This window comes from Leptodactylus fuscus, chromosome 2, assembly GCF_031893055.1.
Source record: "Leptodactylus fuscus isolate aLepFus1 chromosome 2, aLepFus1.hap2, whole genome shotgun sequence".
NCBI classification, from domain to species: Eukaryota; Metazoa; Chordata; class Amphibia; order Anura; family Leptodactylidae; genus Leptodactylus; species Leptodactylus fuscus.
This window is the reverse complement of record NC_134266.1, coordinates 2160124-2187505: the sequence shown is the minus strand read 5'-3', so window position 1 is coordinate 2187505 and position 27382 is coordinate 2160124. Positions and strand designations below refer to the sequence as shown.

Here is a 27382-nt window from a genome sequence, read left to right as displayed (position 1 = left end):
GTCTGGCATCACATCACCAATCAAAGGGACCAGAAAAATTAAGAGAACCTTCCTGTGAACTCATCATTTGGTTTTTTTGTAACTCATCTATCTATTTGCATGTTCTTCTTCCCATCACCAGTCGCACCGAACACTTTATTCCTGTGACCTTTTGTATATAAATGTGCAGCCTTCAGAAGTTGTGTCCTACCGGCCTGATGGTGAGACCTGAGCAGTCTGGAAAACTTCTGCAATCTGTCATTATTATTTGTTACCCATCAAAAAGGTATCAACTACCGAAGACTCTCAATCTTTGCTTTTTCAGGGGTCTTTAGCGACCTCTTTGTGGATTACCGCAGCCTTCACCTCGGATCTCGTGACTACAGACGTCACCTAGACAGGGGCAGCGCTATGGGGGTGCAGAATTAGCAATCACTGCCGGGCCCTGTAGGCTGGGGGGGGCATAAGCCCAAAACTAGAGATGGGAGAACCTCTGAAGAAGAAATTTAGTCTCGGGTATGTCCGATTCGATGCTCTGGTTACTGTGGGGTCACTTCAGAGGAGAGGAGGGAGCGCCGGACACCACAAGGAGGAGGAGGGGAGGGGAGGGGTGCAGGAACGGTTGTTATATTCTACGCCTCCACCTGTTATACTTTGAGGATTTCTCGGACTATAATAATTTCGCTTTCTGGATCACAGAAGGACAAACACAAAACTTTTGGAAAATTCAGGAGACGTTCGGTTCACTCATCTCTACCGAAGACTTACACCTGAGCCTGTCAGGGCCATAGAAGAGCGGAATCACTACACAACATTTACATATATTATATACACTGAACTTTTTATTATTTATCCATTTGACCCCAAATTTAGCAATTGAACAACTTTATTTATACAAAAAAATTATATTATTTTTCTAAATACCATGACATTTCCCCTTTTCCTAATTATATAAATTATATAAATAATAAATAATATATTAATTTAAAAAAACGCTTCAGTTAACAAAATAAAAAAAATTCCAATGTAAACGGATTCTGAAGAACTGACGTCCAGCCTTGCCACCACCAACATGGCGGCCGGAGTTCCCCTCACGCCGCCGCGACGGGCCTTTTTCTTGGACTGCGCCTGCGCCGTTGGTCGCGCGGTGATGACGCCATCGCTTCGCTCTGCCACGTCTCTCCTGGGCAGCTGCGGAGAGTAAAGGGAAGCAGAAGAGCTGGGGAGACGCGGCTGCAGGAAGAGGGGTGTCCTGCTCCCCTGCAACCCTCCCCGCGACGTGCACCCTGCATGGGCTCAACATGCGGCAGACAGCCCTGTGCCAGAGACCTGCCCCGACCGATGACTGAGCTGACGCTGCCCTTACATGTGTGAGTACCAGCCGCAGCCTGATGAGAGGTGTCACCGCACAGCACAGACTACAACTCCCAGCATGCCCTGACTGCCTCCAAGATGACAGGGCATGCTGGGACTTGTAGTGCTACAGTAACTGCAGAGCTACAGGTGGTAGTATACACTCCTATACCCATCCACACCTGTATACTCACTGTATACCTGCTATATACCTATAGCCTGTGCAGGACATGCTGGGAGTTGTAGTGCTACAGTAACTGCAGAGCTACAGGTGGTCATATACACTCCTATACCCATCCACACCTGTATACTCACTGTATACCTGCTATATACCTATAGCCTGTGCAGGACATGCTGGGAGTTGTAGTGCTACAGTAACTGCAGAGCTACAGGTGGTCATATACACTCCTATACCCATCCACACCTGTATACTCCCTGTATACCTTCTATATACCTATAGCCTGTGCAGGACATGCTGGGAGTTGTAGTGCTACAGTAACTGCAGAGCTACAGGTGGTAATATACACTCCTATACCCATCCACACCTGTATACTCACTGTATACCTGCTATATACCTATAGCCTGTGCAGGACATGCTGGGACTTGTAGTGCTACAGTAACTGCAGAGCTACAGGTGGTCATATACACTCCTATACCCATCCACACCTGTATACTCACTGTATACCTGCTATATACCTATAGCCTGTGCAGGACATGCTGGGACTTGTAGTGCTACAGTAACTGCAGAGCTACAGGTGGTAGTATACACTCCTATACCCATCCACACCTGTATACTCACTGTATACCTGCTATATACCTATAGTCTGTGCAGGACATGCTGGGAGTTGTAGTTCTATGACAACTGCAGAGTTACAGGTGGTAATATACACTGCTATATCCATCCACACCTGTATACTCCCTGTATACCTTCTATATACCTATAGCCTGTTCAGGACATGCTGGGAGTTGTAGTGCTACGACAACTGCAGAGCTACAGGTGGTAGTATACACTCCTATACCCATCCACACCTGTATACTCCCTGTATACCTTCTATATACCTATAGCCTGTGCAGGACATGCTGGGAGTTGTAGTGCTACAGTAACTGCAGAGCTACAGGTGGTAATATACACTCCTATACCCATCCACACCTGTATACTCACTGTATACCTGCTATATACCTATAGCCTGTGCAGGACATGCTGGGACTTGTAGTGCTACAGTAACTGCAGAGCTACAGGTGGTCATATACACTCCTATACCCATCCACACCTGTATACTCACTGTATACCTGCTATATACCTATAGCCTGTGCAGGACATGCTGGGACTTGTAGTGCTACAGTAACTGCAGAGCTACAGGTGGTAGTATACACTCCTATACCCATCCACACCTGTATACTCACTGTATACCTGCTATATACCTATAGTCTGTGCAGGACATGCTGGGAGTTGTAGTTCTATGACAACTGCAGAGTTACAGGTGGTAATATACACTGCTATATCCATCCACACCTGTATACTCCCTGTATACCTTCTATATACCTATAGCCTGTTCAGGACATGCTGGGAGTTGTAGTGCTACGACAACTGCAGAGCTACAGGTGGTAGTATACACTGCTATATCCATCCACACCTGTATACCTTCTATATACCTATAGCCTGTGCAGGATATGCTGGGACTTGTAGTGCTACGACAACTGCAGAGCTACAGGTGGTAGTATACACTCCTATATCCATCCACACCTGTATACTCACTGTATACCTGCTATATACCTACAGCTTGTGCTTCATGGTAGCAGAACATGCTGGGAGTTGTAGATTTTCATCAGCTGAAGAGCGACAGGTTGCAGAGCAGACAGATATATACACTCAGCTATGGTGTCCCAGCATGCCATGAAGGAGCAGGACAGGACATGCTGGGAGTTGTAGTTCAACTGTGGGTTGCAGAGAACGTATAGAGTTAAGGTGTTGGCATGCTGGGAGTTGTAGTTTTACAACAGTTTGCAGAGCACATATATATATATATATATATATATATATATATATATATATATATATATATATATATATACATACACTTGGGTATCGTGTCCCGGCATGTCTTGGAGGCCTCCTGTTGTCAGGTCTTGCTGGGAGTTGTAGTTTCACAGGTGTGAGTTGCTTAGAGCATGTATAGTGGTGTCTGCTGCAAGGCGTCAGCATTTTGGGAGTTGTAGTTTAGCGACAGGTTACATGTTATCTACGGCCCAGTATGTCATGAAAGCTGAGCATGCTGGGAGTTGTAGTGTCACAACGTCTGAAGGGGAGGTTGCAGAGAACGTACACACACCTGCACACTACATAGGCCTGATAGCATCTGCTGGGAGTTGTAGTCGCCCATTCTGACAATTATTTCTGCCCAGGTTTGTGCCTCAGACTGTGAGTTGTAGTCCTGCTGGAGGCGCCGCTGCTCCTGTATACCTGCCTGGCCGCAAAATAGTGACAGTCCAAGCTGATACAATGTAACAAACAGGAAGATCTGTAACCACAGAGATGTAGATTAGGCTGATACAATGTAACAAACCCTCAGCTGGATCAAGTCTCACTGACAGCAAGAAGAGGGAAGAACGCATGCTGGGAGTTGTAGTTCCACAGCAGGTGCCGAGTATATATCTATTCATACATAAGCAGAAGGCTCCATGCAAAGATCTCCAGCTGTGTCAGCAATAGGAGGCTCGCTGTGTTCTGTGGAACTACAAGTCTCAGCACGTCATGGCGATCTGCAGGTATTTATGGCAGCCACAGGGTTGACAAGCTCTGATCTCCCGGCATTCAGGGTGCGAGGTGCAACCTCTATATGGCTTACCAGGTTGCCACCCAGCTTTCCACAGACCCTGACTGGGATATGTAGTTTTATTCCTGTGTCAGTCTTCACTGTCGTCCTTGCATTCTATTCATGGATCAGGTTTTACCCTCCTTTATTCCCCAGGGTCCAGTTTCTGCTGTGCGGGGGTGTTGCTGGGAGTTGTAGTCCCCACAGCGTCCGCTCCTGTTATGCAGCTTTCCTTCTTGACGTCTCATTAATCTTGTTCTTGGTTTCCTTGCACATTGAGGGATCCTTTGCCCCTGGCGTTTCCTGCCCAGACGATATTCTCAACCACTCCCCTGCCTGCAGAATTGTGAATGCAGCTCTGGGGGTGACTACAGTAAAATGGTGCAAGTGAAATAGTTTGTAAAGGTTTTTCTGGCCGTCCCGGGGGAATCTGTTAGACCTCTGTTCACATGAGCGGTTGCTGCAGGTCAGACCACGGGGAACCTTCATAGAAGTGACTGGAGAAGGCCGTGCATGCCCACTATCACCGCACAGGGACCGCCAGCGATCAGACACTTAAAACAGCGCCATCCTTGCCCATGGCTGTGTCTGGAATTGCAGCCCCATTGACGTGACTTGAGATGCCCTTTAAACGCCATTAACTAATGATTTCATTTTTGTATGCCAAGTTCCCTTTATCTGTATAACATGGCGGGGTGCCCTGTGCGGCGGGTAAATAAACCCTGACCCTGAGCCGCCCCTGCACTTATATAATCAGGTAAATCACCCCTCTCTTTCCGTAAGTGGGGGAGGGGCCGATCGTCCTGAAAATCATCATTTTGCATCTCATTTTTGTTGTCTTTGCTATGACTACACGTATAGCAACCAAGATGGTGTCACTCAGCCTTCCAGTCACTCACCCGCCTCTACCTTGCCATGTAGCATTGACAGTTTTCCTTTTTTTTTTTCATCTTTCCTTACATGTGTGTCAGTATGTACTTTAGTTCTCGCATTCTATTCATGGACCAGAAGGATCAGGATGAGCAGAGTTAAAGCTGTTCTATTCATCACATGATAGTTAAAAGCCAATAACAAGCTATATGACCCCCCCCCCCCCCCCATACACATATACAGTATATATATATTATATACACACACCCCTACTGTATACCGGTGGGGCTCTGGCTGCCGCAACATAGAAACGTTTCCTCAGAGCATGTTCTGTGTGTCGCCTGTAAGCGGAGCCGGGAGCTGAGCCATTGCTGTGCGCTCCTCGAAAGCAGACGCCGGGCGGTTTTCTAAGATTTCACAACCACTGATTATCCGCACGAGTTGCAATTACTTGTAAGACGGATATTACTGAGGACTCGGCCTCCGGCAGTCGGTGACACCTCAGGAGTAGGGCGAGCGCCCCGTGTGATAATGGCCTGTCCTGTTATTCACATCATAGGAGCCGTCTATTGCTCAGGGGTCTGACTTATATATGAGGCTCTGCAGGAACTGATTCTTGAGTGTCGCCCTCTGCAGGGCTCTTCCAGAGTGACATCTTTGGGCTGCGGTGTCTTAGACTTGGCCTTGACCTCCCCCCCCCCTTCCCCTTCTTAATATTCTGGACTCTCGGGCATCGCCTTATTGGGGAAGGGTCGTCCTGTCGTCCCCGTCACACCGGACTTCTCTTCTCTCATACATTACACGTCGTCTTATTTTTCTTCTGGGCGATTTCTCAGACTGGATATTTGCCTTGGGAGTCGCTGGTGAGATCACGTATTTACCATTTCCCATGACTTAAAGGGGAATTATCCGATTATTAGGGATTATTGGTGAGAAGCGGGACCTGACTCACAAGAAGCCGCAGATATAAGAATATACAATGTAATGTGTCTACAGGACAGGTCACGTGTGCCGAATACATGCAGGTCCTATATGAGACCCCCCACTAGTAGACCCAGTGACGTAACTCAAAATCGCTGGACCCCAAGGTGAACATTTGACAACCTGCTTTCCCGCACACAGTATCATGCGCCATAGTGGACCAGCCATGAACAATTATTATACTCCGGGGTCTTATCAGACCTCAGACTAATGATCAGAGACCCAGAGAAGATGAAAAACATAGAAAGCAATCTTACTTTCCTCTCATGGGCTCCGGCGCACTCCCTTCTGCTTTTGGCCAACTTCAATGTTGGACCAGACGTCACCAAACAGGCCCAAAGCCTTCTGGAGCCCAGGAGAGGTAAGTAACAGTGTTTTATGTTTCCTCACCTCCCCTGGCCCAATTATCATTATATTTGGGGATCTGAAAAGACGCTCGAGTATAATGATAGCAGTGCTTATAGAGGCCCCCCGGCCTCACTGACCGATCCCAGCTCCTGCTCACAGAAGGGGAAGCCCTGGCCGCCGGGAGCGAGGATCGGTAAGTAAAATATAGCCTGCTACCTGCTCGGGTTACAGCCTATGAAAAAAATGTCCCAGGCCCAGTCACAGGCACTACTGCTGCTACCCCTGTATTTACACCACTAGGTAGGCCCATAAACAGCACTGTACCCCTATACGGGACCCCTGTTCTACTCGTACATGAGGTACTGACCCTTAGTTACATCCTATATTATACCCCAGAGCTGCGCTCACTATTCTGCTGGTACAGTCACTGTGTACATACATTACATTACTTATCCTGTATTATACTCCAGAGCTGCACTCACTATTCTACTGGTGCAGTCACTGAGTACATACATTACATTACTTATCCTGTATTATACTCCAGAGCTGCACTCACTATTCTGCTGGTACAGTCACTGTGTACATACATTACTTATCCTGTATTATACTCCAGAGCTGCGCTCACTATTCTGCTGGTGCAGTCACTGTGTACATACATTACATTACTTATCCTGTATTATACTCCAGAGCTGCGCTCACTATTCTGCTGGTGCAGTCACTGTGTACATACATTACATTACTTATCCTGTATTATACCCCAGAGCTGCGCTCACTATTCTGCTGGTACAATCACTGTGTACATACATTACATTACGTATCCTGTATTATACCCCAGAGCTGCGCTCCCTATTCTGCTGGTGCAGTCACTGTGTACATACATTACATTACTTATCCTGTATTATACCCCAGAGCTGCGCTCACTATTCTGCAGGTACAGTCACTGTGTACATACATTACATTACTTATCCTGTATTATACTCCAGAGCTGCGCTCACTATTCTGCTGGTGCAGTCACTGTGTACATACATTACATTACTTATCCTGTATTATACTCCAGAGCTGCGCTCACTATTCTGCTGGTGGAGCAGTCTTTGACTTTCCAGTTGTTCTAATACTACAACTCCCACCATATCTGACTCAGACTTTTCCTGTGTGTTGCCGGTGTTCCCACTAGAAATGGATTGGGCCTGATCTGTGGGATGTCTCACGTCTCGGACTCTGTGGCTGAGTCTGTTCCTGAGTCTGCCGTGTGATTGAGCAGGACACTTTATTTTTGCAGCCTCCTCCTCCGGCCTCCTCCTCCCATTGTATCGGTGATCGCTCTCTTGTGCTCTCTTGTGCTCTCTCGTGTTCTGTAGACTTGAGCTATCTGTACATTACACAGGCGGCCACTTATCTGAATGAAGGGAAGTAGCTAACTTCTCCACCTGTGTGCGCAGCAATACACACGAGTAGCTGTCTGGCTGACATGAGACTGGGGGTTTGTAGTTGGGATTGGCAGGTCAGGGGTCACAAGGAGGAGTCTGCCATCCTGACAGAGGGAGTAGCTGACTTCTCTCTCCTGGCGCTCACTAGAACTTCCTTTGCTACAGTAAAACTAAGAAGACAGAATCTATAACCAGCGTTACTTAATGTTCACCACGAACCTTCTTGGACATTCCCTTTTTCTAGTCCCTGTCCCGGTGACCCGGTGTGTTGCGACTCTCCATCATTACCGCGGTCCTTCTCCTGTCCATTTAACCCTTTGTGTCAGGTGTTGTTGGTGCTGTAGATGTTCTCCTGACAGTGACGTGAGGGGTGAGCCGAGGGCAGCAGAGGCGTCTCCTGGGCCATTCCTTCTACTACTTGTAGTACATCCCTTCTCCTCTGTAATGGAAAGTCCAGCGACGCGTCCGCTCCTCTCAGGAAGCCTCCGCTATGTTCATGTCCTGCCAAGAATACGAGCCAGGATTGTCGGTGTTCCTGCCAGGAGCTCACCCTGCGGCCTAGTGAAGAAATGTTTTGTCTCTCTAGGATTACGTTAGTGTGAATGCTCAGCTAAATGGTCGTGTAATATACACTGTGTGTCCGCCATCCGTGTTACATAAGTATATGCCGTCCTCCCCTGTGCTGCCACCTGGTGACCAAAGAGGCTGCTGCTGACTGAACCTGGAGGTCTCCTTTATTATAATTGGTAAACATAGAGTTAAAGGGGGCAGTGATAACACAGGTCTAGCCCTGAGAGCTCCGCCTCTTCATCCTGTGACATCACCAGTCCTCTCCACATAGCTCCGCCTCTTCATCCTATGACATCATCAGTCCTCTCCACATAGCTCCTCCTCTTCATCCTGTGACATCACCAGTCCTCTCCTACATAGAGCTCCACCTCTTCATCCCGTGTCATCACCGGTCTACCCCTGAGAGCTCCACCTCTTCACCCTGTGACATCACCAGTCTTTCCACAGAGCTCCACCTCTTCATCTTGTGACATCACCAGTCCTCTCCTACACAAAGCTCCGCCTCTTCATTCTGTGACATCACCAGTCCTCTCCTACATAGAGCTCCTCCTCTTCATCCTGTGACATCACCAGTCCTCTCCTACACAAAGCTCCGCCTCTTCATCAAGTGACATCACTAGTCCTCTCCTACATAGAGCTCCACCTCTTCATCCTGTGACATCACCAGTCCTCTCCTACACAAAGCTCCGCCTCTTCATTCTGTGACATCACCAGTCCTCTCCTACATAGAGCTCCGCCTCTTCATCCTGTGACATCACCAGTCCTCTCCTACACAAAGCTCCACCTCTTCATCCTGTGACATCACCAGTCCTCTCCACTTAGCTCCGCCTCTTCATCCTGTGACATCACGGGCCCTTTCAGTTAACCCCTGGCTAGACAGCCCCGTTCTTCTCCGCTTCTCTTCTCGGCAGGCTGAGCTTTGGTCTGTCGCGCTCTCCGTAGACTTGCCGCAGGCTTCTGACCATCTATAACCGTCTTTGTTGCCGATAGCAACCCATCATGGCGCATCTTCCATTTTTCCAAAACCTCTAAGCTGTGTTGTCATTGGTTGCTATGGGTAACAGAGTTTTTGGGGTGTCTCATCCCCCCCCCCCTCTCAGCAAATGTCTGACTCGCTCTTAAAGATGCGCCGTGTTCGGTTGCTATGGGCAACAATATCTCAGGAGCACTATAAGAAGTTAATGCTGCCTTGTGATTGGTTGCTATGGGTAACTAAGACAGGTTTGATCGCCGCTCCCCCACAGAGCGCCACACGTGTCTGCAGGTTGTGTGTGGTATTGCATCTCTGCCCTATAGTCTTTACTGATAGGTTATTCTATGATGGGGGAGGAGTTATCTGGGAGCAGCTGATGATGTCACAGGTTGTAGGGGTGGAGCTCTGATGATGTCACTTCCCATCTCAGTTTTCCATGTTCTGCTGACAGTAAAGCATCACTCTCCTGCTGCAAAGAGAGGGGGAGGGAAGGGGCGCGATATCCTGCAGAGGGGGAGGGAAGGGGCGCGATATCCTGCAGAGGGGGAGGGAAGGGGCGCGATATCCTGCAGAGGGGGAGGGAAGGGGCGCGATATCCTGCAGAGGGGGAGGGAAGGGGCGCGATATCCTGCAGAGGGGGAGGGAAGGGGCGCGATATCCTGCAGAGGGGGAGGGAAGGGGCGCGATATCCTGCAGAGGGGGAGGGAAGGGGCGCGATATCCTGCAGAGGGGGAGGGAAGGGGCGCGATATCCTGCAGAGGGGGAGGGAAGGGGCGCGATATCCTGCAGAGGGGGAGGGAAGGGGCGCGATATCCTGCAGAGGGGGAGGGAAGGGGCGAGATATCCTGCAGAGGGGGAGGGAAGGGGCGAGATATCCTGCAGAGTATTCAGGAGGACAATGACTCTGCGCTTTAGGGATTGTCTGTCTTTATTATGATGACGCGCGGCGTATTGTCCCGTCCTGCGCCAACAGTTTCCGGACAAACAACTTCCTAATAGCGATTTATGAGTCTGAGGGGGCGCCACACCTAAAGGGCAGCGACAGCTATTACTCTCTGGTATCAGCCGAGTCACAGGAAGACTGTGGTGGGATGATGGGCGGAGAGTCTGGTCACATGACCCCCTAATGTCCTCCACCGTGCGCTATAGGGTGTAGGTCACATGACCCCTGTAATATCCTCCGCCGTGCGCTATAGGGTGCAGGTCACATGACCCCGTAATATCCTCCGCCGTGCGCTATAGGGTGCAGGTCACATGACCCCATAATATCCTCCGCCGTGCGCTATAGGGTGCAGGTCACATGACCCCGTAATATCCTCCACCGTGCGCTATAGGGTGCAGGTCACATGACCCCGTAATATCCTCCACCGTGCGCTATAGGGTGCAGGTCACATTACCCCGTAATATCCTCCACCGTGCTCTATAGGGCGCAGGTCACATGACCCCTGTAATATCCTCCGCCGTGCGCTATAGGGCGCAGGTCACATGACCCTGTAATATCCTCCGCCGTGCGCTATAGGGTGTAGGTCACATGACCCCTGTAATATCCTCCGCCGTGCGCTATAGGGTGTAGGTCACATGACCCCTGTAATATCCTCCGCCGTGTGCCATATGGTGTATACTATTAGTCGTCGCTTTTCCGTATACTTATGTTGTATTTTCTCCTGCAGAGCTGAAATCTCCCGCTCGCTGTACCGCAGGCCTCGGAGTGGAGCTGACTGTTGGATGTGTACTGCTACCTTGTCATGCCCGGCGGAAGAAGGGGTCCTAGCCGGCAGCAGTTGAGCCGTTCCGCTTTGCCCTCACTGCAGACTTTGGTTGGCGGCACTTGTGGCAATGGCACAGGGCTGAGAAACAGGTGAGGATCCGCGAAATGTTGTACAGCAGACGGGCGATCCTAGGTGGCGCCACCGAGCAGCAGAGCAGAAGCTGCACTAAAAACACAGTGGCGCCATCTAGGATCACCAGGACAGTCCATGACCGTATAAACAGTGCAAAACACTGACCCTGCTTCATAACCTGTGAAAATCCCCAAATATCCCGACTGCGGCCGCGCGATCAGGTCAGACAGGAACCGAAAGTGTAATCTGGTCGCTGCGGCTCTCATGTGACTTGTGAAAGTGAAACTCGTCTGAGGGCCGGAGATTCCCGTTGTTTTGCTCAGTTTTGACCTTTAGACCTTTACATACCAGTGGCTACAGGACCTTTGATGACATCACAGTCACGTGACCTCATGACAAGCCAATCACAGAGCAGTAGCCGTAAAGGACCTCCCCCTTCCAGGTCCTTACCATTTTCTGTGCTCCGCGGACCCCGACTCGTGTATAAGCCGAGGAGAGCATGAGAAATGTGCTGAGAAAGTCGGTTTATACTGGAGTATATACGGAACTTCTGCACCGCCCTGTCTATCCTTGTGACCTGTATAAAGCCCTTCCCCCGGCCTTGCGCTCTCGCCCTCTCTTCCTCCGCTCTTTGAAGTCTTCGGGCTCCATCTTTTAAGAGCCGTAAATCTGAATCCTTTGAAGATGTCGCTTTCATCATGGAGTCGGGACAAGTAACACAAGGCCGGGGCAAGAGGCGGCTCAGAGAGTGGCGGGGGCGGCGGAGCGACGATCAGAAAGCAACATTTATTTTCCGCTTGCACTTTTATTTGTTACTTTTTTTTTCTTTGCCGTTTTTTTTTCTTAGTTGAGCATTCTCTGCCGCCCCACTGTGTGTCCTCTGGCGCCCCCTGTCTGTCCCCTGGCGCCCCCCCTCTGTGTCCCCTGGCGCCCCCCCTCTGTGTCCCCTGGCGCCCCCCTCTGTGTCCCCTGGCGCCCCCCTCTGTGTCCCCTGGCGCCCCCCTCTGTGTCCCCTGGCGCCCCCCTCTGTGTCCCCTGGCGCCCCCCTCTGTGTCCCCTGGCGCCCCCCTCTGTGTCCCCTGGCGCCCCCCTCTGTGTCCCCTGGCGCCCCCCTCTGTGTCCCCTGGCGCCCCCCTCTGTGTCCCCTGGCGCCCCCCTCTGTGTCCCCTGGCGCCCCCCTCTGTGTCCTCTGGCGCCCCCCTCTGTGTCCTCTGGCGCCCCCCTCTGTGTCCTCTGGCGCCCCCCCTCTGTGTCCTCTGGCGCCCCCCTCTGTGTCCTCTGCCTCCCCTCTCTGTGTCCTCTGGCGCCCCCCTCTGTGTCCTCTGGCGCCCCCCTCTGTGTCCTCTGGCGCCCCCCTCTGTGTCCTCTGGCGCCCCCCTCTGTGTCCTCTGGCGCCCCCCTCTGTGTCCTCTGCCTCCCCTCTCTGTGTCCTCTGGCGCCCCCCTCTGTGTCCTCTGGCGCCCCCCTCTGTGTCCTCTGCCTCCCCTCTCTGTGTCCCCTGGCGCCCCCCTCTGTGTCCTCTGGCGCCCCCCTCTGTGTCCTCTGGCGCCCCCCTCTGTGTCCTCTGGCGCCCCCCTCTGTGTCCTCTGCCTCCCCTCTCTGTGTCCTCTGGCGCCCCCCTCTGTGTCCTCTGGCGCCCCCCTCTGTGTCCTCTGCCGCCCCCATTCAGTTTTTTGCTTGTGCTCTTACCCTCTATCTCTAGCTATACTTCTCTTGCTTGTGCTGATGGTGCGCACTCTAGGACGTTACTGGCGTTTTCCATGGCGGTTTTGATAATCTCCGCCGCTTCAGATTTTTCCCCTTATTGGTGATGCTTCTTGTCATAATTGAGGCCCCTCCTCCGGGTCTGTGCACTTAATCAGAAACCTCGGCTGTTCCTTCCTGGTGCAGATCTATGACGTGATTTACACCACAGAATACGGGTGCACTTGATGATGCGTCTGGCGGGTCCCTGAGATCTTATCAGGGGGATGGGCAAAGTGCGAAACTTAAAAAGTAATAATTTTTATTTTTGTGTGACGCCCATTTTCCTGACTCCCGGTGATAAATCTTCCCGTCTGTCCTGATTGTTGGTGTTTTCTTGCTCACTGATTTACACGAGTGCTCGCTATTTGCTGTTCCTCTTCCTGACACTTCTCACACTTTTGCTCGCTCTCTTCTTCTGACTCTCTTGCACTCACTCTTGCTTTTCTCTTGCTCACACCTACTTCTTCCTCACTCCTTCTTGCTTGCCTTCTCCGTTCACTTGCTCGTTCTCTTGCACACGCACTTGCTCACTCTTTTCTGCTTGGGTTTTCTTGCCCCAGGCTCTTTGCACACTTGTTCACCCTTGCACTCCGTGTTTTCCGTGGTTGTTTTATCACTTTTGCTGTCGCTTTGTGTGCCTGCTCCTTTGCACTTCTCTTGCTGGGCGGTGTCTCTTCTGTTTTTGCTTTCTTACTCACTCCAGCGGACTCCCCAAACGAAATACCGAGCGCAGATGTGACCCGGGCCTTGGTTTGGTTTTATGCAGATGGTTACTTCTTCTTGCACACTCGCTCTTGCTTTTTCCACTTGATTGTGTCTTGCTTATTTATTCTCAGCCTTTCTGGCGTCCTTGACGTGTTTCCTTTGCACACATGCTCGCTCTCCTACTCTCTCACCTGCTGTTATGTTTGCTCGCGTTACCTTGTTCTTCTATTTTTGCAGTTTCTGCTCGCTTGTTCAGCCTCGCTGCTCCTCCTCCTCCTCCTTGTGCCTTCCCACTCACTCTCAGTCTTGTTCTCTTTCCACACTTGCCGAGTTTTACGCTCTTTCTTTTCCATTTGCTCTGTTACTTTTTTATTCTTAATTTTGCAGATTCTGGCCGCTCTGTTACTTGTTTTCCACCTGCTCACAGTCTCGTCTTCTTTGCACACTTGCTCACACTCACTCTTTTCAGTTTGCTTGCTCACACTTGTTTTCTTAGTCTTCCTCTTTCTGCTTGTTTCTTCAGTCTGGTCGTTCTCAGCGGCTCCATGCACATGACCGTGCGCTGTGATAGTGTAACCGATTCCCTAGATCCCTCATGGCCCTGAGTCTATTGCTAGATCCGTGACATCAGGCCGTGTCACTAGATGATTAATGTCTCTGGAGCTGTGGACGCCGGTCTTGTGAATGAGCCCTGACTACTCGCTCTGTACAATTCTCTTTGCACACTCCCATTCTTGTTTTCTTGCATTTTCTGCGTGTTCAGCCTGGTCGCTCTCTTAATTGTCTTTCCACCTGCTCACAGTCTTGCACTCTTTGCACACTTACTCACTTTCTTCTGTTTGCTCACTTACTCTTGTCTTATTTGTGCAGTTTCTATATGTTGATCCTGGTCGCTCTTACTTGTGTCCACCCGCTCACAGTCTTGCACTCTTTGCACGCTTGCTCTCTCACGCTCTTCTGTTTGCACGCTCACTCTTGTTTCTTACTCTTGCTCGTTCTTCATGTTGAGTGCGGTCGCTCTCTTACTTGTCTTTCCTCTTCCTCTGTCTCTTTGCACTTTGCTTGCTTTTTCCTCTGTGCTGCTGTTATTGAGTTATATAAGTTCTCCTTCTTTTGTAGGAATGGCAGCGCTGTTGGCCTCTCCGCCCCTCCGATAACTGCCTTGATCACGCCCGAGCCGGTGCGTCACTGCCGTATCCCTGACCTGCCGCTGGACGGGAGTCTTCTCTTTGAGTTCCTCTTCTTCATCTACCTTCTGGTGTCGCTCTTCATCCAGTACATAAACATCTATAAGACGGTTTGGTGGTATCCGTACAATCACCCGGCCTCCTGCACGTCTTTGGTGAGTCACTTCTCCATCTTTATCACTTTCTAATAGTTTTTGTGTTTTTCATCTTCTTCGTTTCCAAGATCTTGAGACGTTTTCCTACATTCATTGGCTTAAAACCCCCAAAATCCTAAAATTCTCAACAGCTGAGGGTTTGTTACAATTCAGACCTGATGATAACGGAGAAGGGCTATAAAGGAAGTTATAACCCTGCACCGTCCTCCATGTGTATCAGACCGACCACTGTCATACATAGACCCGTCGCTGGGATGTGGCATTGACCCTGCAGCAGGACTGAGGCCCCCTAATAACCACATACGGGCAACCCAGCTGAGAGCGAGGCGGCCATGATTGCGGTGGCTGACTGATCTAATGACAAGACGCGTTTCCACCTGTGTAATCCATCAGTTTCATCACAGATAAGTTGATAGCGGTGCAAAAGGAGGAACTATGATACACCCCCCCCCAGTATAAGACGCCCCCGGCACCGGTAGTGATGGCAACTACTTTGACCGTTATTACACAAGATTGTTCCATCGCATTGAGTTTGTTACATTTGTATCCAGGCCAGACAATGCTCTGTGAGCTCACCGACCTGATACATTGTAACAGACAGTAGAGAGATTAGAGCTGCTGATGTCTAGACTGGATGTAATTGTGACGACTCCTCAGCTGTGAGATGGTTACATTGTTCTCTATGGGTGTGGAGCGTCTCCGGTTCCAGATCACTGACGCCGACTCTTTATCTTGCAGAATTTCCACCTCATTGACTATCACCTGGCAGCTTTTATCACAGTCATGTTGGCCCGGCGCCTGGTCTGGGCCCTCATATCACAGGTAGGTCCTCGTCTCATCTCTAGATATGGGGAACAATGTTCTTAAAATAAAATGAATTCTTCCTTAAAGGGACGGGCTATCCCTGATAGGACTTTTAGACATAATTGAGGGGTTTCTTTGCAGGGACCCCCTTTATAAGCCCAAGCAGAGAGTTGCTAAAAAGCAGAAGCTGAGTCTGAGCACCCTGTAATACCACATGTTGTCTGCGGGGGAGCTGTAGGGAAATAGAGCGGTGAGATATTCCATCTGTTATAATATATTACATCCTATTGTATGGGGGGACAGTGATGGGGGGCCAATGTAGTGTATGAAGACACTGATGGGGCCAATATCCTGTGTGCTGGGACATTAAACTGTGGGACATTAGGGGGTTAATATTAAAGGAGTTCTCCACCTCTCTAACATTGATGGCTCATCCTCCCAACCCAGAAACATTTTATTTGGGAGGGCTGGGTGTTCCAGATTTATATTTTTGCCCACTGGCTGTTTGTGGTTTTGCACTTCGGCCTTTCTCACTTCAGTGGACCTGAGCTGCAGTACCAGACACAGCCCATGGTCAGGGGTGGCGCTGTTTCCTGTACGGATTCCCTAGACCCCCATATACTGGTTTGTGATTGGGCAGTAATGGTCACCTAAATGTCTTCTAACCCCTCCGATGTCTCTCCTTCAGGCTTCTCAGGTAGGATCGGCGTCTGCGGTCCAGTATGGCGCTCTGATCACCGCCCGCCTGGTCCTGCTCACTCTGTGCGGGTGGGTTTTCTGCTGGACCCTTGTCAACCTGTTCCGCAACCATTCTGTTCTGAACCTGCTCTTCCTGGGCTACCCGTGAGTATCGGCTCTTTCTGCTCCCGTTATGTGTACGCAGCATCTCTGCAGAGCTATGGTGTCTCCATGGTACAGACTTCTGTCGTTGTGTCTCTTCTTCTACATGACGATAGTCACCACTAGGGGGAGCTGACAGGATACAGCTGTATACAGCCCCCATTGATGGCGTGATTCTCTCCTCCTTGTAGATTTGGTGGTGTCTCAGCCCCCTCTCCTCCGTTACCCCCGCAGGTTCGGCGTTTATGTACCTCTCTGCTGCTTTCACCAAGACAACCGATCCCAGCCTTTGCCCACAGACTGCGGATACCTCGTTCAGGACTCGTTGGTGGAGGACGGTGCTAATGGCGTGGCCACTCTCGTCAGACCCAAAGACTTCCTCTCTCTCCTGCGCGAGTCTTTGAGGGAGCAGTTTAATTCGCCCCCCTCCATCCCCTCGCACAGCTGCCCGCTCTCTCCGGACCTCATACGCAACGAAGTGGAATGCCTGAAGGCCGACTTCAACCGCAGGATCAAGGAAGTCCTCTTCAACTCCTTATTCAGTGCCTACTACGTGGCCTTTCTGCCGCTGTGCTTCGTAAAAGTGAGTTTCGGTATTATTTATATAGTCTTGTCTGCCCCTCCCACCGTCCCCGCCCACTATTGCTCCAAACACTACCCAAGCAGCTGCGAGAGCCTCACTTAAAGTTTTAGAAGTCTTGTTGACTGTAAATCTGTTAACTGAGGCTCTATGGAAGGGAATGGGACTGGGATGCAATACCACACACAACCTGTGGACATGAGGGGCGCTGTCTTTGTGTCCATGGACATGTGACCCATTATTCTCACACAAGATTCACACCAGCACAACCCCTTTCTTCTGGTGCATTGGAGGACCAGAACAACGGACAGTCAGACTGCTGTAATAGCCGGTACAGATGGAGCCTGGTGAGCCCTGTTGATTATATTGGGGTCCATTGGGGGTCCGTAAAACTGAAGCTGCGTGTGCAGGACTTGTTAGTCTGCCCATTCCAGCAGAGACTCGTGTGCAGGTGTGAATGTTGTTGTATGGACACGGATGATGAACAGAAAGTCCTGCAACAAATCTGCCATGTGTGAATCTAATTCCGGTGCAGGGAGGCAAGTGGGAGGAGCCTGTGACCTTGTCCTATATACAGAGTTCTGGGTATTACACTGCTGCAGCTGTTATGGTGGGGGGAAGCTATCATAATAGGTTATTTTGATATTGCGCACACCCTGCAGCAAAATGTTTTAAAAATCTGTTCTACAGGGCCCCAGATGGGACATAAATAGTATCCAATGCAACTACAAATTTGCAAATGTTTTGGCACCAGTGTCTCAATGTCAACCGTACTCCTGGGGGCATTATACTGTGTGTGGAGGGGACCAGTGGGGAGTATGATACTGTTAGTTAATGCTCCCCACTACCCTGATCCCTACCGTAAAATACCCACCAGTGTTCCTGCACACACAGTATAATGCTCCCCAGTGGTTACAATGTACACATAGTATAATGCTCCCCAGTGGTTACAATGTACACATAGTATAATGCTCCCCAGTGGTTACAATGTACACATAGTATAATGCTCCCCAGTTGCTGCCACCACCCCTAAACACACAGCTGCCGCTGCCCCAAGCACAGACACTATAATGCTCCGCAGTGGTTACCATGTACACTCATACTATAATGCTCCACCATGCCCTAATCCTATGTTAGGGGACCACTTGGGAGTGTTATACTGTGTCAAGGAGCCACTGGGGAGCATTTTATTGTGGGGGAGGATCATTGGGGAGCATTATACTGTACGGGAGGGGGCACTGGGGAGCATTATGCTTTACGGGGGGGTACAGGGGGGCACTGGGGAGCATTATACTGGGGGGGGGGCACTGAGGAGCATTATACTGTGTATGGGGGGCACTGGGGAGCATTATACTGTGTATGGGGGGCACTGGGGAGCATTATACTGTGTGTGGGGGGCACTGAGGAGCATTATACTGTGTATGGGGGGCACTGGGGAGCATTATACTGTACGGGGGGGGTACTGGGGAGCATTATACTGTGTATGGGGGGGGCACTGGGGAGCATTATACTGTGTATGGGGGGGGCACTGGGGAGCATTATACTGTACGGGGGGGGTACTGGGGAGCATTATACTGTACGGGGGGGGCACTGGGGAGCATTATACTGTACGGGAGGGGGCACTGGGGAGCATTATACTGTACGGGAGGGGGCACTGGGGAGCATTATACTGTACGGGGGGGTACTGGGGAGCATTATACTGTACGGGAGGGGGCACTGGGGAGCATTATACTGTACGGGAGGGGGCACTGGGGAGCATTATACTGTACGGGAGGGGGCACTGGGGAGCATTATACTGTACGGGAGGGGGCACTGGGGAGCATTATACTGTACGGGGGGGTACTGGGGAGCATTATACTGTGTATGGGGGGAGCATTATACTGTGTATGGGGGGGCACTGGGGAGCATTATACTGTGTATGGGGGGGCACTGGGGAGCATTATACTGTACGGGGGGGGTACTGGGGAGCATTATACTGTACGGGAGGGGGCACTGGGGAGCATTATACTGTACGGGAGGGGGCACTGGGGAGCATTATACTGTACGGGAGGGGGCACTGGGGAGCATTATACTGTACGGGAGGGGGCACTGGGGAGCATTATACTGTACGGGAGGGGGCACTGGGGAGCATTATACTGTACGGGGGGGTACAGGGGGGCACTGGGGAGCATTATACTGTGTGTGGGGGGCACTGGGGAGCATTATACTGTGTATGGGGGGGGCACTGGGGAGCATTATACTGTGTATGGGGGGGGCACTGGGGAGCATTATACTGTGTATGGGGGGGGCACTGGGGAGCATTATACTGTGTATGGGGGGGGCACTGGGGAGCATTATACTGTACGGGGGGTTACTGGGGAGCATTATACTGTACGGGAGGGGGCACTGGGGAGCATTATACTGTACGGGGGGGTACAGGGGGGCACTGGGGAGCATTATACTGTGTGTGTGGGGCACTGGGGAGCATTATACTGTGTATGGGGGGCACTGGGGAGCATTATACTGTGTATGGGGGCACTGGGGAGCATTATACTGTGTGTGTGGGGCACTGGGGAGCATTATACTGTGTGTGTGGGGCACTGGGGAGCATTATACTGTGTATGGGGGGCACTGGGGAGCATTATACTGTGTATGGGGGGCACTGGGGAGCATTATACTGTGTATGGGGGCACTGGGGAGCATTATACTGTGTATGGGGGGCACTGGGGAGCATTATACTGTACGGGGGGGGGGTACTGGGGAGCATTATACTTTACGGGGGGGTACAGGGGGGCACTGGGGAGCATTATACTGTGTATGGGGGGCACTGGGGAGCATTATACTGTGGTGTGGGGGGGAGCATTATACTGTTTGGTGACTGACATCTTGCTTTCCCTTCCGTTTCGGCTGCGGTCTTCCTCCTGTCGTTTCGGCTGCGGTCTTCTTCCTCCTCCTGACTAACATGGCGCCTTGTCTTTCAGAGCACTCAGTATTACGACATGCGCTGGTCGTGTGAGCACCTCATCATGGTGTGGATTAACGCCTTCGTCATGTTGACCACACAGCTGCTGCCGCCCAGATACTGCGACTTACTTCACAGGTCGGCGTCCCATCTCGGCCGGTGGCAGAAATTAGAGCCGGGGTCGTACAGCAACGCGCCGCAACATATGTGAGTGCTCCGCCATCCCGTGTGTGTGTGCTCCGCCATCCCGTGTGTGTGTGTGCTCCGCCATCCCGTGTGTGTGTGTGCTCCGCCATCCCGTGTGTGTGTGTGTGCTCCGCCATCCCGTGTGTGTGTGTGCTCCGCCATCCCGTGTGTGTGTGTGCTCCGCCATCCCGTGTGTGTGTGTGCTCCGCCATCCCGTGTGTGTGTGTGCTCCGCCATCCCGTGTGTGTGTGTGCTCCGCCATCCCGTGTGTGTGTGTGCTCCGCCATCCCGTGTGTGTGTGTGCTCCGCCATCCCGTGTGTGTGTGTGCTCCGCCATCCCGTGTGTGTGTGTGCTCCGCCATCCCGTGTGTGCGTGTGTGCTCCGCCATCCCGTGTGTGTGTGTGCTCCGCCATCCCGTGTGTGTGTGTGCTCCGCCATCCCGTGTGTGTGTGTGCTCCGCCATCCCGTGTGTGTGTGTGCTCCGCCATCCCGTGTGTGTGTGCTCCGCCATCCCGTGTGTGTGTGCTCCGCCATCCCGTGTGTGTGTGATCCGCCATCCCGTGTGTGTGTGCTCCGCCATCCCGTGTGTGTGTGTGTGCTCCGCCATCCCGTGTGTGTGTGTGTGCTCCGCCATCCCGTGTGTGTGTGTGTGCTCCGCCATCCCGTGTGTGTGTGTGTGTGCTCCGCCATCCCGTGTGTGTGTGTGTGTGTGCTCTGCCATCCCGTGTGTGTGCTCTGCCATCCCGTGTGTGTGCTCTGCCATCCCGTGTGTGTGCTCTGCCATCCCGTGTGTGTGCTCCGCCATCCCGTGTGTGTGTGTGCTCCGCCATCCCGTGTGTGTGTGTGTGTGCTCCGCCATCCCGTGTGTGTGTGTGTGTGTGTGTGTGCTCCGCCATCCCGTGTGTGTGTGTGTGTGCTCCGCCATCCCGTGTGTGTGTGTGCTCCGCCATCCCGTGTGTGTGTGTGCTCCGCCATCCCGTGTGTGTGTGTGCTCCGCCATCCCGTGTGTGTGTGTGCTCCGCCATCCCGTGTGTGCGTGTGTGCTCCGCCATCCCGTGTGTGTGTGTGCTCCGCCATCCCGTGTGTGCGTGTGTGCTCCGCCATCCCGTGTGTGCGTGTGTGCTCCGCCATCCCGTGTGTGCGTGTGTGCTCCGCCATCCCGTGTGTGCGTGTGTGCTCCGCCATCCCGTGTGTGCGTGTGTGCTCCGCCATCCCGTGTGTGTGTGTGCTCCGCCATCCCGTGTGTGTGTGTGCGCTCCGCCATCCCGTGTGTGTGTGTGTGCTCCGCCATCCCGTGTGTGTGTGCTCCGCCATCCCGTGTGTGTGTGTGTGCTCCGCCATCCCGTGTGTGTGTGTGTGTGCTCCGCCATCCCGTGTGTGTGTGTGTGTGTGCTCCGCCATCCCGTGTGTGTGCTCCGCCATCCCGTGTGTGTGTGTGTGCTCCGCCATCCCGTGTGTGTGTGCTCCGCCATCCCGTGTGTGTGTGTGCTCCGCCATCCCGTGTGTGTGTGTGTGTGTGCTCCGCCATCCCGTGTGTGTGTGTGTGCTCCGCCATCCCGTGTGTGTGTGTGTGCTCCGCCATCCCGTGTGTGTGTGTGTGTGCTCCGCCATCCCGTGTGTGTGTGTGTGTGTGCTCTGCCATCCCGTGTGTGTGCTCTGCCATCCCGTGTGTGTGCTCTGCCATCCCGTGTGTGTGCTCTGCCATCCCGTGTGTGTGCTCCGCCATCCCGTGTGTGTGTGTGCTCCGCCATCCCGTGTGTGTGTGTGTGTGCTCCGCCATCCCGTGTGTGTGTGTGTGTGTGTGTGTGCTCCGCCATCCCGTGTGTGTGTGTGTGTGCTCCGCCATCCCGTGTGTGTGTGTGCTCCGCCATCCCGTGTGTGTGTGTGCTCCGCCATCCCGTGTGTGTGTGTGCTCCGCCATCCCGTGTGTGTGTGTGCTCCGCCATCCCGTGTGTGCGTGTGTGCTCCGCCATCCCGTGTGTGTGTGTGCTCCGCCATCCCGTGTGTGCGTGTGTGCTCCGCCATCCCGTGTGTGCGTGTGTGCTCCGCCATCCCGTGTGTGCGTGTGTGCTCCGCCATCCCGTGTGTGCGTGTGTGCTCCGCCATCCCGTGTGTGCGTGTGTGCTCCGCCATCCCGTGTGTGTGTGTGCTCCGCCATCCCGTGTGTGTGTGTGCGCTCCGCCATCCCGTGTGTGTGTGTGTGCTCCGCCATCCCGTGTGTGTGTGCTCCGCCATCCCGTGTGTGTGTGTGTGCTCCGCCATCCCGTGTGTGTGTGTGTGTGCTCCGCCATCCCGTGTGTGTGTGTGTGTGTGCTCCGCCATCCCGTGTGTGTGCTCCGCCATCCCGTGTGTGTGTGTGTGCTCCGCCATCCCGTGTGTGTGTGCTCCGCCATCCCGTGTGTGTGTGTGCTCCGCCATCCCGTGTGTGTGTGTGTGTGTGCTCCGCCATCCCGTGTGTGTGTGTGTGTGCTCCGCCATCCCGTGTGTGTGTGTGTGTGCTCCGCCATCCCGTGTGTGTGTGTGTGTGTGCTCCGCCATCCCGTGTGTGTGTGTGTGTGTGTGCTCCGCCATCCCGTGTGTGTGTGTGTGTGCTCCGCCATCCCGTGTGTGTGTGTGTGTGTGCTCCGCCATCCCGTGTGTGTGTGTGTGTGCGCTCCGCCATCCCGTGTGTGTGTGTGTGTGCTCCGCCATACCGTGTGTGTGCGCTCCGCCATCCCGTGTGTGTGTGTGTGCGCTCCGCCATCCCGTGTGTGTGTGTGTGCGCTCCGCCATCCCGTGTGTGTGTGTGTGCTCCGCCATCCCGTGTGTGTGTGCGCTCCGCCATCCCGTGTGTGTGTGTGTGTGCTCCGCCATCCCGTGTGTGTGTGTGTGCTCCGCCATCCCGTGTGTGTGTGTGCTCCGCCATCCCGTGTGTGTGTGTGCTCCGCCATCCCGTGTGTGTGTGTGTGTGCTCCGCCATCCCGTGTGTGTGTGTGTGTGTGTGTGCTCCGCCATCCCGTGTGTGTGTGTGTGCGCTCCGCCATCCCGTGTGTGTGTGTGTGCGCTCCGCCATCCCGTGTGTGTGTGTGTGCGCTCCGCCATCCCGTGTGTGTGTGTGTGCGCTCCGCCATCCCGTGTGTGTGTGCGCTCCGCCATCCCGTGTGTGTGTGCGCTCCGCCATCCCGTGTGTGTGTGCGCTCCGCCATCCCGTGTGTGTGTGTGTGCTCCGCCATCCCGTGTGTGTGTGTGTGTGTTCCGCCATCCCGTGTGTGTGTGTGTGTGTTCCGCCATCCTGTGTGTGTGTGTGTGTGTGTGTGTGTTCCGCCATCCCGTGTGTGTGTGTGTGTTCCGCCATCCCGTGTGTGTGTGTGTGTTCCGCCATCCCGTGTGTGTGTGTTCCGCCATCCTGTGTGTGTGTGTGTGTGTTCCGCCATCCCGTGTGTGTGTGTTCCGCCATCCCGTGTGTGTGTGTGTGTTCCGCCATCCCGTGTGTGTGTGCTCCGCCATCCCGTGTGTGTGTGCTCCGCCATCCCGTGTGTGTGTGCTCCGCCATCCCGTGTGTGTGTGCTCCGCCATCCCGTGTGTGTGTGCTCCGCCATCCCGTGTGTGTGTGCTCCGCCATCCCGTGTGTGTGTGCTCCGCCATCCCGTGTGTGTGTGCTCCGCCATCCCGTGTGTGTGTGCTCCGCCATCCCGTGTGTGTGTGCTCCGCCATCCCGTGTGTGTGTGCTCCGCCATCCCGTGTGTGTGTGTGCTCCGCCATCCCGTGTGTGTGTGTGCTCCGCCATCCCGTGTGTGTGTGTGTTCCGCCATCCCGTGTGTGTGTGTGCTCCGCCATCCCGTGTGTGTGTGCGCTCCGCCATCCCGTGTGTGTGTGCGCTCCGCCATCCCGTGTGTGTGTGTGTGTGTGCGCTCCGCCATCCCGTGTGTGTGTGTGTGTGTGCTCCGTCATCCCGTGTGTGTGTGCTCCGCCATCCCGTGTGTGTGTGCTCCGCCATCCCGTGTGTGTGTGCTCCGCCATCCCGTGTGTGTGTGTGCTCCGCCATCCCGTGTGTGTGTGTTCCGCCATCCCGTGTGTGTGTGTGTGTGTGTTCCGCCATCCCGTGTGTGTGTGTGTGTGTGTGTTCCGCCATCCCGTGTGTGTGTGTGTGTTCCGCCATCCCGTGTGTGTGTGTGTGTGTGTGCTCCGCCATCCCGTGTGTGTGTGCTCCGCCATCCCGTGTGTGTGTGCTCCGCCATCCCGTGTGTGTGTGCTCCGCCATCCCGTGTGTGTGTGCTCCGCCATCCCGTGTGTGTGTGCTCCGCCATCCCGTGTGTGTGTGCTCCGCCATCCCGTGTGTGTGTGTGCTCCGCCATCCCGTGTGTGTGTGTGTTCCGCCATCCCGTGTGTGTGTGTGTGTGTGTGCTCCGCCATCCCGTGTGTGTGTGCGCTCCGCCATCCCGTGTGTGTGTGCGCTCCGCCATCCCGTGTGTGTGTGCGCTCCGCCATCCCGTGTGTGTGTGCGCTCCGCCATCCCGTGTGTGTGTGCGCTCCGCCATCCCGTGTGTGTGTGCGCTCCGCCATCCCGTGTGTGTGTGCGCTCCGCCATCCCGTGTGTGTGTGCGCTCCGCCATCCCGTGTGTGTGTGCGCTCCGCCATCCCGTGTGTGTGTGCGCTCCGCCATCCCGTGTGTGTGTGTGCGCTCCTCCATCCCGTGTGTGTGTGCGCTCCGCCATCCCGTGTGTGTGTGCGCTCCGCCATCCCGTGTGTGTGTGCGCTCCGCCATCCCGTGTGTGTGTGCGCTCCGCCATCCCGTGTGTGTGTGCGCTCCGCCATCCCGTGTGTGTGTGCGCTCCGCCATCCCGTGTGTGTGTGCGCTCCGCCATCCCGTGTGTGTGTGTGCGCTCCGCCATCCCGTGTGTGTGTGTGCGCTCCGCCATCCCGTGTGTGTGTGTGCGCTCCGCCATCCCGTGTGTGTGTGTGCGCTCCGCCATCCCGTGTGTGTGTGTGCGCTCCGCCATCCCGTGTGTGTGCTCCGCCATCCCGTGTGTGTGCTCCGCCATCCCGTGTGTGTGCTCCGCCATCCCGTGTGTGTGCTCCGCCATCCCGTGTGTGTGCTCCGCCATCCCGTGTGTGTGCTCCGCCATCCCGTGTGTGTGCTCCGCCATCCCGTGTGTGTGTGTGCGCTCCGCCATCCCGTGTGTGTGTGTGCGCTCCGCCATCCCGTGTGTGTGTGTGCGCTCCGCCATCCCGTGTGTGTGTGTGCGCTCCGCCATCCCGTGTGTGTGTGTGTGCGCTCCGCCATCCCGTGTGTGTGTGTGTGCGCTCCGCCATCCCGTGTGTGTGTGTGTGCGCTCCGCCATCCCGTGTGTGTGTGTGTGCGCTCCGCCATCCCGTGTGTGTGTGTGTGCGCTCCGCCATCCCGTGTGTGTGTGTGTGCGCTCCGCCATCCCGTGTGTGTGTGTGTGTGTGTGTGTTCCGCCATCCCGTGTGTGTGTGTTCCGCCATCCCGTGTGTGTGTGTTCCGCCATCCCGTGTGTGTGTGTGTGTGTGTGTGTGTGTTCCGCCATCCCGTGTGTGTGTGTGTGTGTGTGTGTTCCGCCATCCCGTGTGTGTGTGTCTTCCGCCATCCCGTGTGTGTGTGTCTTCCGCCATCCCGTGTGTGTGTGTTATACACGTGTGTAGGTCGCTGTGTAACCTCTCCTCTTCCTCCACAGCTGGTCAGACAGCACAGTATGGCCGCAGGGCGTCCTCGTACGACACAGTCGGACTTTATACAAAGCGGTGGGGCCGTACAATGTAGCCGTGCCTTCAGATATATCACACGCCAGATTTTATGTGAGTAGATCCCGTATGATCTGTTATGTGACGCCCCCTAGTGGTGACTGCAGGAAATCTCATCTAATTTCGGGCAGAAAAGCCAACCAATAGGATTCCTGCTTCCATGTGCACAAGGGCCTCTGAGAAATGAGAGCTGGAATCTGATTGGTCGCTGTAGCCTCGGCCCTCACTATAGTGTGCACAGGGCTGTAATGTACCGGGACGGTTCCTGTTATTTTACAGCCTTGGTGCCGGTGCCATCTTTATTACAGTTATTTGCAGTGATGTCATAAGCGGTGACATCACTGCGATGGGTCGGGAGCGGCGGCCACAGTCACGATGTCATGAACTGACCCAAGTTTTAACTCCTTAATGTCACCAATGTGGCTATTAAGGGGTCCTAAAGGGGTATTCCGGCACCGTGGTCAGATGGGTGGGGTCTGATAACCAGGACCCCCACTGACCAGCTGCTTGGAGAGACCCCAGCAATCTTCATGAGCATAGCGCTGTACATTATATAGTGGCTGTGCTTGGTATTGCAGCTTGGCTCTATTCATTTGAATGGGACTGAGCTGTGAAGTGGAGATGGCGCTGCTGCTCCCGGTTCATCCGAGTAATGCCTGGGGCGGGGGGGGGGGGGGGGTGCATATGGCGACTTTCCTTCTGACCCTGACTCTCTCTCTTCTTTCCGCCAGTTCCTCTTCCACCGGCCGTTACGACTACTGAACGTGCTGGTGGTCCTGGAGGGCGGCCTGGTGATGTATCAGCTGTACTCGCTGCTCCGCGCCGAGAAGTGGAACCACACGCTGTCCATGGCGCTCATCCTCTTCTGCAACTATTACGTCTTGTTCAAACTCCTCCGGGACAGAATAGTATTAGGAAAAGCGTATTCGCACCCCCTCAACAGCTACGGACTCAAACCCCACTGACGGACTGCGGGGGGAGGGGAAAATCAGAAAAAATATTTTCATACACTTCTATTTTTTTCTGCCAATGTTTATAAATATTTAAGATATTTTATATTTTGTATACAATTTTTTTTTTTTTCTTTTCCTTTTTTTTTCTTTTGTTTTTTTTTTTGGTGTCACTTGTCGGGAAGCGCTGTCACCGGGAAAACCAAAACTAATGCCGGAGTTCTCTAGAGGTGCATGTATTAGGTGAGACGGGGCCTCGGAGCGAGGTGTTGTAGCGCCCCCCGGAGGCCCTCCCAGTGTGCAGCAGATTTCAGTGCCACTCGCCTGTGTTATCGCAGAGCTTAATAGTATTGAAAAGAAAATAATAAAAAAAAAAGTTCATTTTCATAA

General features: G+C 53.5%; 1 protein-coding gene across 1 annotated transcript; it reads left to right on the top strand.

Annotated features, from left to right (window-relative positions):
• Positions 1 to 1147: 1147 nt before the first annotated feature.
• On the top strand, positions 1148 to 27382 carry TMEM39A (transmembrane protein 39A). Its single transcript, XM_075263290.1, has 9 exons — positions 1148 to 1349; positions 10985 to 11172; positions 14726 to 14948; positions 15687 to 15770; positions 16441 to 16595; positions 16827 to 17175; positions 20133 to 20320; positions 25976 to 26096; positions 26774 to 27382. The coding sequence occupies exons 2-9, from the start codon at positions 11060 to 11062 to the stop codon at positions 27005 to 27007; spliced, it is 1467 nt and encodes a 488-aa protein (XP_075119391.1). The 5' UTR covers positions 1148 to 1349; positions 10985 to 11059; the 3' UTR covers positions 27008 to 27382.